General features: G+C 44.3%; 1 protein-coding gene across 1 annotated transcript in view; it reads left to right on the forward strand.

Annotated features, from left to right (window-relative positions):
• Positions 1-1,935: 1,935 nt before the first annotated feature.
• PHEX (phosphate regulating endopeptidase X-linked) overlaps positions 1,936-12,126 on the forward strand; it is a gene marked incomplete at its 5' end in the record, with an annotated part of 206,253 nt that continues 196,062 nt past the window's right edge. The window contains 2 exons of the mRNA XM_080831329.1: positions 1,936-2,053; positions 7,634-7,702. Coding sequence (XP_080687455.1) covers positions 1,936-2,053; positions 7,634-7,702 — 187 coding nt within the window. The remainder of the gene's footprint in view (positions 2,054-7,633; positions 7,703-12,126) is intronic.

Below are 12,126 nucleotides of genomic sequence, written 5' to 3' on the forward strand. Positions count from 1 at the left end.
ACTTTTACCATGAGGCTAAACTGGGAAATAAACATGTTGTCCCTCTGTGATATATCATTATCATTTGAACATTTAGTGCAGGAATTAGGAGGCTGCAAGACACCCAGACACTAACATCTGAGCGTCCTGAAGCTGCTTTTTAAGAGTGAGTACCTGGGAGCTGACTTGCCTGATTTTCATTGTTCTTATTTCTGCCTTCACTGTTGTGGGCCATGAACTGTAGATGCTGGGGCTATAGCATTGAACTTGATGGGTGTGATTCCTGACTTCACAGAGCTCATAGTCTAAGAAGTACTATGGATTCAAGTCTAAAATCTCTTGGGAGAATCCCATCCTAGGAGCCAAAGGCCTGCTAAGATGTGTTATGGAATAACAACAACAAAATAACATCAACAGGTAAGAAGCACATAATCTCTATAGCATACTATGGTGTCATAATTTGGACAAAGGCTTGTGCTCTTCTGCCTTTGGGGCAGCATGAAATGAGCAGAAAGTGAGGTAGGATGTGTTTTGGAATAAGTCTAAAACCTTGAAAGAACCCCATGCCAGGGGTATAAGGCCTGACCCAGACCAGCCAGATAGGACCATGAACACGTGGCCATGTAATGCAGGGCTCAACAGCCTCTGCAGAGCTCCGGTGGGACCCACAAGGCCATGGGCACAAGTTCTGCATGAGAACTGTGCTCTACTGGTTTTCAGACGAATTCTCCACCCCCATTCCCGCTGTCCTATGTCAGCAAAACAAAAACAGTTAAGTAGTAACAGTGTTGTGAACCAATGATATCTGTATCATTGGCTAATAAAACCCATAGTAATGGACTCTCAGTTGCCTTTCCCCACGAAGAAAGCAGATTTTCATAATTTAAATTGTTTGCATCGTTGAACAAATCAAAGACCCAGTCATTCACTCCGTCTTTCCAGTGAAACCAATCGCCTTTGATTTTTATCCTGGAGAATCTGCTGAAATGGGCGTTTCATGGAAACGCAAAACTGTACTAACCAAAGGCTGCCTTGGTGGGCCCGGAGGGCAAAATACACGGGGGCACTTTCCATCCAAAGATGCAGGAGGGGGAAAAAAATCTTGTACCATTTCTTCTGTGGTTGCTAATAAGCTTAATTCGAATGCTCACCCCTCCTTTATCCAATTCCTAGCACCACAGAGAGGAAGTGCTTTTTCTTTCTCCTTAAAAAAAAAAAAAGTTCCCGTCCAAACCATCAGCCCCTGTAGGTTGCCTTAATTGCTGCTTTGCACTGCACTGGACTATGACTCTGATTTTTGGCACATGCCGTCATACACCAAGTTCCTAAAATAAAATGCTCCAGGATATCCCAGGAACTCTTAGAGGGCTTTAAAAAGGGACTTGCACACAGAAACAATAGCTTGGATGGAGACAGTTCAGGCGAGCAGAATGATGAGTGCACAAGAATTACGTGATTCACTGAGACCTTAGAGCAGGGCCGGAGAATCCTCGCCACCTAACTTATCACGGTTTGGGGGAGTTTGATGAGAATCCAGTTTTGATAAAGACAATTGTTTTTTCCTCCCTAAGTGACTATACATTTAAATAGCTAAAACATCTGTTCAGCCACATAGTAAAACATGTACACTCAGAACGCCTGAGAGAAGAGCCTGCCAAATCATCGGTTGCGAGCGACTTTGCTGGGGGGGTGGGGGAGAGCACCAAGATAAAGCAACCACTGTTTGTTTTGTCTGGTCAGGGGGAAAGCCAAGGCAACCAATATTTGGGGTTTCTTTTATTTCATTTGTGGAGAAATATTTGAGAAAGGGTGGCGAGGGAAGATTTCCTGACGGGACGTCTTAAGCTATTAGTAGAACAAGAGGACCTTGGATGTCAACGCCTAACAGACTCTTGAGACCAGCCACCAGACCACAAAAAGTGACTTTCTCTTTGCGTGGCCTCTGCATCCCTCCTGATGGAGGCAGAAATGGGGAGCAGCACGGAGACTGGAAAGACCGCCAGTAGAGGCACTCGAATCGCTCTGGCTGTGTTCATTGGTGGCACCCTGGTGCTGGGCATGATCCTCTTTCTAGGTAAGTGGGGCGCTGGAGGCCAGGGAACGGGGCGAGTGCGGTTACGTTTCCTTGTGCTTTATTCTGGCAGACCTGGTCAGGAGGCAGGTGGAGGGCTGTTTGAATGTGTGAGTAGCTGGTGTATCCTTAGCTTCTATTAAATATGCAGAAGGAAAAGGAGCCCTTTCTTCAGGAAGTCGAAGAAATAAATACGTGCAACCAGATGTATAGTCCAGAAATGCCAAGTGGGTATCAAGTGGCTTCCGGCGGCTGGAGGACTCAGTTGCACTGCGCAAACTTTTTTTTTTTTTTTTTTAACGCATTGCATTTTACATTTAGCAAAATGAGGGTTTATGAATTCATAGTCAGATACCTTCATTTATTTTGCGAGGAAAGACTATGTTGTGATCAAAACCAAACTGGAATTTTTTTTCCATTTGAGTTTTGCTAATGTTTGCCTGAATGAATCATGAACTTTAGCTCAAAAAAAAAAAAAATAATACAGGGGGGCCTGGGTGGCTCAGTGGGTTAAAGCCTCCGCCTTCGGCTCAGGTCATGGTCCCAGGGTCCTGGGATCGAGCCCCGCATCGGGCTCTCTGCTCCGCAGGGAGCCTGCTTCCCCCTCTCTCTCTGCCTGCCTCTCTGCCTGCTTGTGATCTCTCTCTGTTAAATAAATTTTTTAAAAAATGCAAAGCAGTCTTTAAATGTGCCCCTTAGGGGCACCTCGGTGGCTCAGTGGGTTAAAGCCTCTGCCCTCAGCTCAGGTCATGATCCCGGGGTCCTGGGATCGAGCCCTGCTTTGGGCTCTCTGCTCAGCAGGGAGCCTGCTTCCTCCTCTCTGCCTGCCTCTCTGCCGACTTGTGATCTCTGTCAAATAAATAAAATCTTTAAAAAATAATAAATGTGCACCTTAATGATATTCCTCAATGCCTTTCTAATCCAGTGACTCTGGTGGGATGAAATTTTAACTCTGCCTTTCCAGATTTAAAAATTAATATGAAGAAAAACAGAGGTTGTCCTTCCAACATTGGAAAGGTATTGTGATTCAATTATTTTAATGACCCTTGGTGACAATGATGTACCTAGAGAGTATGATGATGAAAAGCATATTCCTATGAATAAGAATGAAATGTCATGAAAAGTGGAGACGGATTTTCTAAAATTGCCGGCATTCTGGACCCTTGATTATTAGCCTTTGTATTTTCCTCATACAGCACATACTATTTCATGGGCTTGAAAGCTATATGGGAACAAGCCTCTATCCTTAGGGGATTTGAGGTACAGTCTGAAATGCAGAGAGAGCCTGGAAATATTCTTTGGCTCACACAGGTTGCAGGAGGCCATGTTTATCCTGGCAAGGGAAAACCAGTGATTCGACTTGAAAAGAGTTAGGGTTGTGTGGTTGAAAACTCTGCTAAAACCAGCAAACCATCTTTCCATGTTCTCTGTGGCTGCAGACTTCGGAAATTAGATAGGTTTATTGCTTTCTGCTACAGCTAAATCTCCTACTCCTGCAGCTGAATTTGTGGCTCTCAAAAACTTTTCCGAGATTTCTCAGCACTTGGGGTTTAGACATGTGTCCTCTCCTGAAATTCAAAGGGGAGGAAGATGATGTGGTCATGCCCATATGGGAACTGCATACAATGTGGGAAGTGAGTACAAAGTTAGACTATTTGTGTTTCGCGAACGCTCCCAAACTTCAAAATCCAAAGGATGATCGTTTATGTAAAAATCCGTACTCTTCTCAATGATGTTTCTGCAGCTTGAAGCATTTGAAATTCCACCGTTTAAGAACGACTGTATTCTGAGGCTGTTATGTATTAGTTGAAATATTCTCTCTCTCTCTCTGTCTTTTTTATGATTTTATTTATTCATTTGAAAGAGAAACAGAGACAAGAGAGAGCACCAGCAGGGGGAGAGGCGGAGGGAGAAGGAGAAGCAGACTCCACACTGAGCTGTGAGGTAGAAGCTGAGCTTGATCCCAGGACCTGGAGATCATGGCCTGAGCTGAAGGCAGACGCTTAACCATCTGAGCCCCCCAGGCACCCCTAGTTGGAATATTCTCAAGGGCAGCAAATCTTTGTTCCTTGAGAGGAGATGATTCTTCAGAAACAGCTCTGAAGTTTTTAGAGCACAGTAAAATTCATGAAGCCAGGCAATGCTATGGCTAAGGAGGCCTGCCTAGAGCAGAAAAAAATAATTTGTAGTGTGCCCGGTTACCTGGTTCTCAGTGCAGATTTTTTTAAAAATTTTATTTATTTATTTGACAGACAGAGATCACAAGTAGGCAGGGAGGCAGGTAGAGAGAGAGAGGAGGAAGCAGGCTCCCTGTGGGACAGAGAGCCTGATGCGGGGCTCGATCCCAGGACCCTGGGATCATGACCTGAGCCGAAGGCAGAGGCTTTAACCCACTGAGCCACCCAGGTGCCCCTCACTGCAGATTTCTAAGAGGAGCTCATGATGTTAGAGAATAAAAGTATAGCCTCTTTACACCTGCGCTACTTGGTGTTGCCCTTGGACTGGCAGCATATGCCCCACTTGGAAGCCTGAGGCCGCCCCCCAGGAACTACTGATTCAGAATCTACATTCCCATAAGATCCCCAGGTGATTGATTTGCAAACTAAGTCTGAGAAGCCTTGCTCTAGCTGACAATGTCCCCTTGGATGTCTATATTTGGGGATATTTGCTTTCAGATAAATGCACAGTCTTCAGGAGGTTTTTGTCAAACATCTCTGCACTATTTCAGACCTCTTTACCCCAGCCTTCTTCGCTGCCTGGTCCCCAGGCTTTGCCACCCACCTCCACTGTGCACTTAGTGAAAAGTCCTTGTCTGAAAATCTCCAGGGACCTGCTCTGGGCTAATCTCTTTCCTAAACCTTAGTCCTTCTACAGTAAGAGTGACTGCCACTGGCCTTGGGGTGGTCTCAGAGAAGCTAGAAAACTAGAATTTAAAATGACAGGTAAAACCATGTGCCTATAAGTAGTTTATTTTAAGGGGTCCTTTCTTCTCTACCTCCTTCCCCCTTCCTCCTCCCCACAATCTATTCCTCAAATGTAATAGTTAGCAAACTTTTTCTGTGCAGGGCCACATTGTAAATATTTTCAGCTTTCTGGGCCATCCAGGGTCTGCTGCTGCCACTCGACTCTCTTATAGCAAGAAGGCAACCACAGACAAATATGTACACAAATAGGCATGACTGTATTCTGATATAATTTGATTTCTGAACACTGAAATTTGAATTTCAGATCATTTTTATGAAATATTATTCTCCTTGTGGTTTTTTTCCAACCATTAAAAAATGTAAAAATCATTTTTAGCTCACGGGCTGTATAGAAACCGGCAGAAGACTGCATTTGGCTCGTGAGCCATAGTTTGCTGACTCCCCACTTTATGGTCATTCTCACACTGTTGGTCTGTGGATGACTCCACTGCATTCTGAGTCATTTCTGCTAGTTAGAGAAAAATCTAAAATGAGAAACCAAACTGTTCCTTAAGTGTTTTTTAAAGCACCTAATCAGTAAAAAGTAACATTTTCGTTTTTTATATTAAAAATATTCTTGTTCCTGGGGCGCCTGAGTGGCTCAGTGGGTTAAGCCTCTGCCTTCCGCTTGGGTCATGGTCTCAGGATCCTGGGATCGAGCCCCTCATTGGGCTCTCTCTCAGCGGGGAGCCTGCTTCCCCCTCTCTCTCTGCCTGCCTCTCTGCCTACATGTGATCTCTCTTTCTCTGTCAAATAAACAAATAAAATCTTTAAAAAAAATGTTTATGCTGCACATTTATATTTTTATCTAACTTTTTGCTCTTTAAAGAAATTAAAACACACCTTTATGCTAAGGTAATTCTTTTTTTTTTCCTTTTTAAAAAGATTTATTTATTCAGGGGCGCCTCGGTGACTCAGTTGTTTGTGTCTGCCTTCAGCTCAGGTCATAATCCCAGGGTCCTGGGATCGAGCCCCACAGCAGGCTCCCTCCCTCTGCCACTCTCGTGCTCGCTCACTCAAATAAATAAATAAAATCTTTTAAAAAAGGATTTATTTATTCCCTTTAGAGAGAGAGAGCAACCCGGGAGGGGAGGTCGGGGATGGAGACCACACTCCCCACTGAGTGTGGAGCCTGATGCAGGGCTTGATCCCAGGACCCAAGATCACAACCCCAGCTAAAATCGAGAGTTGGACACCCAACTGACTGAGAAACCCAGGCACCCCTAAGATACTTCTTTTTGTAAAAATAGACCTGATATGCTCCATAGGAAATTTTCTTTTTTTTACTTTTTTAAAACAAATTTATATATATATATATTTATTTTATGTATAATGTAACACAAGTAAAATGGCTGTTTGGAGGATGGCAGCAGAGAAAAGAATGTGGGTTCATAACAAATACAAATCACCACACTGGCAAGAGATATATACAGGCCTTCCATCTCTATCAGAAACACGGGTACCGCCATGCTTTCTTATCCTGCTTCTCAGCTGAGGATGCCACAAAAGCCCTTGGCTCCCCTTCACCCCCCACCACTCATCTCTCCGCAGCCATATCTCCAATGATTCCTTATTTCTGCTCACAGAGTCCAGCAGTCATGAATTTCCATTAACTTCCTTGGCTACCAAAAATATTTTTGAAATCTAAACTCACATCTTGCTAATGCCCAGGTGCCGCCTGGAGTTTACAAATAGGGTGCCCTTCTGTACTTCTGCAGAAATCCATTTAGATAATACTGTCAGCCAGATGGGGAAAATGAAGCCATTGGTGAAAAGCTAATTCTATCTCGCAGGGTTTTTGTTTTGTTTTGTTCTGGTGGAAGTAGTTGGAAGCTTGGTCCACGAGCCGAGCCACATGTCTGGTAGCTAGGCAGACCTTGGTGGGAGGAGGGTGAGTGGGGTACATGGCATATCATGACTCTCTTGCTAGATGACTGAATAATATATGGTGTACCCCCTGTAACACACACATCTATGGATGGTTTAGATAAGATTCAGAACTTTAAATGCCACGCATGCTATTTTTCTCCTTCCAGTCTGGATTTGCTCCAAACGACATAGTTGTAAGTTTCATTTTTCCCCCCATCTCTAAAACAGGAATGTAGTTGTAAACAGAAAGAGTGAACTTATGAGACTTAAATCATAGATAACTGGAGATGGAAGAGACTTGAGAGATCATCTAGCCCAGTGGCTCTCAAACTTGAGTGTGTATCAGAATCACCTGGAGGGCTTTGCCAAAAAGCACATGGCTGGGCCCCACCCCCAGACTTGCTGATTCAGGTCAGCGGTAGGGCCCAGTAGTTCGTCTTTCTAAAGAGCTGCCAGGGGATGCTGCTCCCAAGGCTTGGCACCCCACTCTGAGAAGCACTGGTCTGATTGTATCCACTCCTCTTATATTCTAGAGAACCCAATTTCAGAGCAGCCGAGTCTCACCGAGGTTACGTAGCTTGTGACCAGAGTCTGGTTTGGTGATACCGAGCCCCCTGGATTTTTGAACTCCGGGTCAATGCTGAGAAAGACGAACTGGTATCAGATGTCTAGCGTATGTGCCTGACTGTGGGTTACCTGACGGGGGTCTGCTACAAGACAGTCATTTCTTTATTTTGGTCTGTTTTTCCAGTGAGTCAAGGTTTCTTAAGTCTCCAAGCTAAACAGGAGTACTGCCTGAAGCCAGAATGCATCGAAGCTGGTAAGTCCGTTTTCCTTCCTGTGTCAAGTTATCATTATGGTACTTTGAGGAAAGGAAAAGGAAATAGGTGGTATTTTTAGTATTCTGTTTGTTTGAGGTTTACCAAGTACAAAATGCAATTTTGATGAACCTTTCAGTTTACCTTCGATGGTAAACGCTCAGTGTGAAATTGTGGAGTACTGGTTTCCTGTTTTTCCCTTCCTTGCAAAAAAACAGCTGTGTGGTATTCCAAGTCATTATAAGAAAATCTAGAAGGGGCTTGGAAGGCCAAATGGCTTTTCTTAAGACCCGAACAGAGAGACCATCAGCCTTCCTATGGTCTCAGCTGGATATAGGTCCCTGTTTACCCTAAGCAGTCTCTCTGTATCATTTGGTCCGTGGGTCTGACCTGTCTGCCTCCGAGCAGGGATCCTCCATCAATCTGTGCTTCCACTATCACCTGAAGTCACTTTGGGTCATTACAAGTCAAGCTTGTCTTGAGGTTAAAGGGCCATGCATCAGTGGGTACTCCACAGTGAATATGAGTGTTTAAACTCACCTCAGTTTTGGCACAGCCATTATATTCCCTCTGTAGGGAAGAGGGAATAGGGCTAGGGCCTAGACTTGCAGGACCCAGATTCCAGCGCCCCACCCCTCTTCTTTTCTTTCCTTTTCTTTTTTTTTTTTTATTTTCAGTGTAACAGTATTCATTGTTTTTGCACCACACCCAGTGCTCCATGCAATACGTGCCTTCCCTAATACCCACCACCTGGCTCCCCCAACCTCCTCCCCCCCCCCCCCCGCCCCTTCAAAACCCTCAGGTTGTTTTTCAGAGTCCATAGTCTCTCATGGTTCACCTCCCCTTCCAATTTCCCTCAACTCCCTTCTCCTCTCCATCTCCCCATGTCCTCCATGCTGTTATGCTCCACAAATAAGTGAAACCATATGATAATTGACTCTCTCTGCTTGACTTATTGCACTCAGCATAATCTCTTCCAGTCCCATCCATGTTGCTACAAAAGTTGGGTATTCATCCTTTCTGATGGAGGCATAATACTCCATAATGTATATGGACCACATCTTCCTTATCCATTCGTCCATTGAAAGGCATCTTGGTTCTTTCCACAGTTTGGCGACCGTGGCCATTGCTGCTATAAACATTGGGGTACAGATGGCCCTTCTTTTCACTACATCTGTATCTTTGGGGTAAATACCCAGTAGTGCAATTGCAGGGTCATAGGGAAGCTCTATTTTTAATTTCTTGAGGAATCTCCACACTGTTGTCCAACGTGGCTGCACTAACTTGCATCCCCACCAACAGTGTAAGAGGGTTCCCCTTTCTCCACATCCTCTCCAACACACGTTGTTTCCTGTCTTGCTAATTTTGGCCATTCTAACTGGTGTAAGGTGGTATCTCAATGTGGTTTTAATTTGAATCTCCCTGATGGCCAGTGATGATGAACATTTTTTCATGCGTCTGGTAGCCATTTGTATGTCTTCATTGGAGAAGTGTCTGTTCATATCTTCTCATTTTTTGATATGATTGTCTGTTTTGTGTGTGTTGAGTTTGAGGAGTTCTTTATAGATCCTGGATATCAACCTTTTGTCTGTACTGTCATTTGCAAATGTCTTCTCCCATTCCGTGGGTTGTCTCTTTGTTTTGTTGACTGTTTCCTTTGCTGTGCAGAAGCTTTTGATCTTGATGAAGTCCTAAAAGTTCATTTTCGCTTTTGTTTCCTTTGCCTTTGGAGACATATCTTGAAAGAAGTTGCTGTGGGTGATAGTGAAGAGGTTACTGCCTATGTTCTCCTCTAGGATTCTGATGGATTCCTGTCTCACATTGAGGTCTTTTATCCATTTCGAGTTTATCTTTCCCACCCCTCTTCTTTAAGTGGGCACGTGGGCATGAACACTAGTGCATTTTCCAAGGGGAGAGTCATAAGGATTAGTTAAGCACATGGCCCTTTCACTTTCCTCTTGGTCTTAAGAGATTAATGAAATAATCTGCCAAATATTTATTCCAAGTCAGGCACTGAGTTAGCAGTGAACTTGAATGACCAGGTAGGGGAAAAAAAACCATCAATAAACACAAGGTGATCAATGTGGAAGAAAAAGATCGGCTGGTGGTTATGTTGTGCAGAAAATTAAAATATTCAAGTACAGTAATATGGCAGCAAGGACAGGATGGCTAGATTGGGAAGTCTGAGGAAATGATGTTGAAATGACCCTGAATGATGAGAAGGGACATGTGTGAAGATCAAGGAAAGGGCTTTCCGGGTACAGGAAGAGCTGAGGCAAAGGTCCCAGAGTGGAAGAACTTAACTGCAAAGGGGGCAGAGTGCAGGTGATGAGAGGCTTAGTGGGGAACTGAGGTGTCAGCGAGTGTGGGTTTTTCCTAAGTGTGCTGAAAAGCCTCCGAAAGATTTCAGTAAAGACAGAGACATGATCTTATTAGCATTTAAACGTTCTCTCCGTGCACACCTAGACTCAGGAGAGTCTTCTTGGGTGGGGAACAGACCACAGGGAGCAAGATGGAAGACGTTTGTCAGGAGGGAGGTTATTTCATTAAGCCGGATGAGACTCAATGCTTTCTTGAATTCCAGAGATGGAAAGGCAGAGTGTAGAGGGTTTAGGAGCCAGAGAGCTGCCAAAGAATTTGAAGTGGGCTGTGAGAAAAAGCAGAGAATCAAGGTGATGCTTAGATTTTTGGCGGTGGCATTTGCTGAGTTAGAAAAGACTTGGGTAAAAGAGCTTTTAAATTCAGAGGCCTTATACAAAGGTAATGGATTACATAGTACGTTATTTTTTGTCCCTTTTTTAAGTGATCAATATATATTTTTTATTTTTTATTTTTTTAATTAAATTTTTTATTTATTTTCAGCGTAACAGTATTCATTGTTTTTTCACCACACCCAGTGTTCCATGCAATCTGTGCCCTCCCCAATACCCACCACCTGGTTCCCCTACCCTCCCACCCCCGCCCCTTCAAAGCCCTCAGGTTGTTTTTCAGAGTCAATATATATTTTTTAACCAGTCATTGTGTTAAGTGACTTATGTATGCTGTCTCATAAAATCTTCATAAGAGCCCCATGATGTCAGTGCTATCACCAGACCCAACTATAGATGAGGATATGGAGGCTTCTGGAAGCTAAATAATTTGCCCAGGATCACATCCTGAGTTAGGTGCTGCGCTGGGCTTCAAGTTCATGTCTGTTTGCTCTCCATCAGTGCTTTTGTGCAATAAGGCCATACCTGGTTACTCTTCAGCCTTGGTCCTGTCTTGCCTTTCTCATAACGATAGACCTACCAGTGTCTGGTGACTGGATAACCGTTTCAGCTTCTCGATCTCATCCTGGAAAGGGTGAGAACAATTTGGGAAGTCCCATACCCTTTCCTGTTTGCAGCTTGAGCCGCTGACCTAGGGGACTTCAATGGAAAGGGATGACTTCAAGTAGAGTGGACCACCAGGTGGAACTGTCAGAGGTCACATTTTAGACTTCATGTCACATTTTGATTTTGCTGTGGTTGGGTCCTTGCAGATGTGTGAAAATGAGATTTTCTGAACTGAAAAATTTGAGTTTAGGCAACTTTTGGTATGGAGAGCCACATAGCATATGAGTTTTCTCTTTATTACAAATCGTAATAACGCAAGAGTAAACCTTACAGAATGCCATTTGCTGTGTCGTCTCCTGGCAGCTAGTGTGTTTTGCCTTGCTGTTCTGTTTTTAATTTTCACGTTGGTGAGCAGCTTTCTAATATTGAAAAAAAAAATACTGATTTTTCTGTCTCTGTGACGAAAGGCTCACCAAGGATATATCCTCTTCAGTGTAACATGAACCTCACTGTGATTAGGGACCTGCAGAACAGCTGTTAGGTACACACTGCATAAATGGGCCCCTGGGAAGGTTTCAAATGAGAAGCAGCACAAAGGCATGCGCGGGAGGGGGGGGGGGCGCACGTGCGTGTGTGGTGGGAGCGCGCGTGCGTGCGTGGTGGGGGTGCGCGTGCGTGGGTGCGTGTCTGGTCATGCAGGATGGAAGCTCAGAAGTTGGAAGCGTTTGATGACCTCTGGACCATTTCTGAGCAGGTGCCACCCGTTTCTGAATGTCTCCTCTCCATAGCTCTTTTCTCCTCCTCTTGTCCGTTTCCTCCTCTCCGAATCCCTCTTTCAAAATAAAGGTGGAAAAAATTACAAGGAAAGGGCGTGCCGAATACAGATAAGGGCAGACAAGCTGACTTCGGTTTGAAGCATGATCTGGCCACTTAAAAGCCACATGATCCTGGGTTGATTAAATAACCATCCAGAGCCTCTTGTTTACCATCTATAAAATGGGAATGCTGTTTTAACTTAGCATATTAGGTGTGAGATTGGGAGAAAATAGTAGTGCTGGGTGTAGTAGCAGTCCAGGTCTACAGTGTGCGATTCTTAACCCGAGACCAAGAGA

Source organism: Martes martes (genome assembly GCF_963455335.1).
Source record: "Martes martes genome assembly, chromosome: X".
Classification (NCBI taxonomy): domain Eukaryota; kingdom Metazoa; phylum Chordata; class Mammalia; order Carnivora; family Mustelidae; genus Martes; species Martes martes.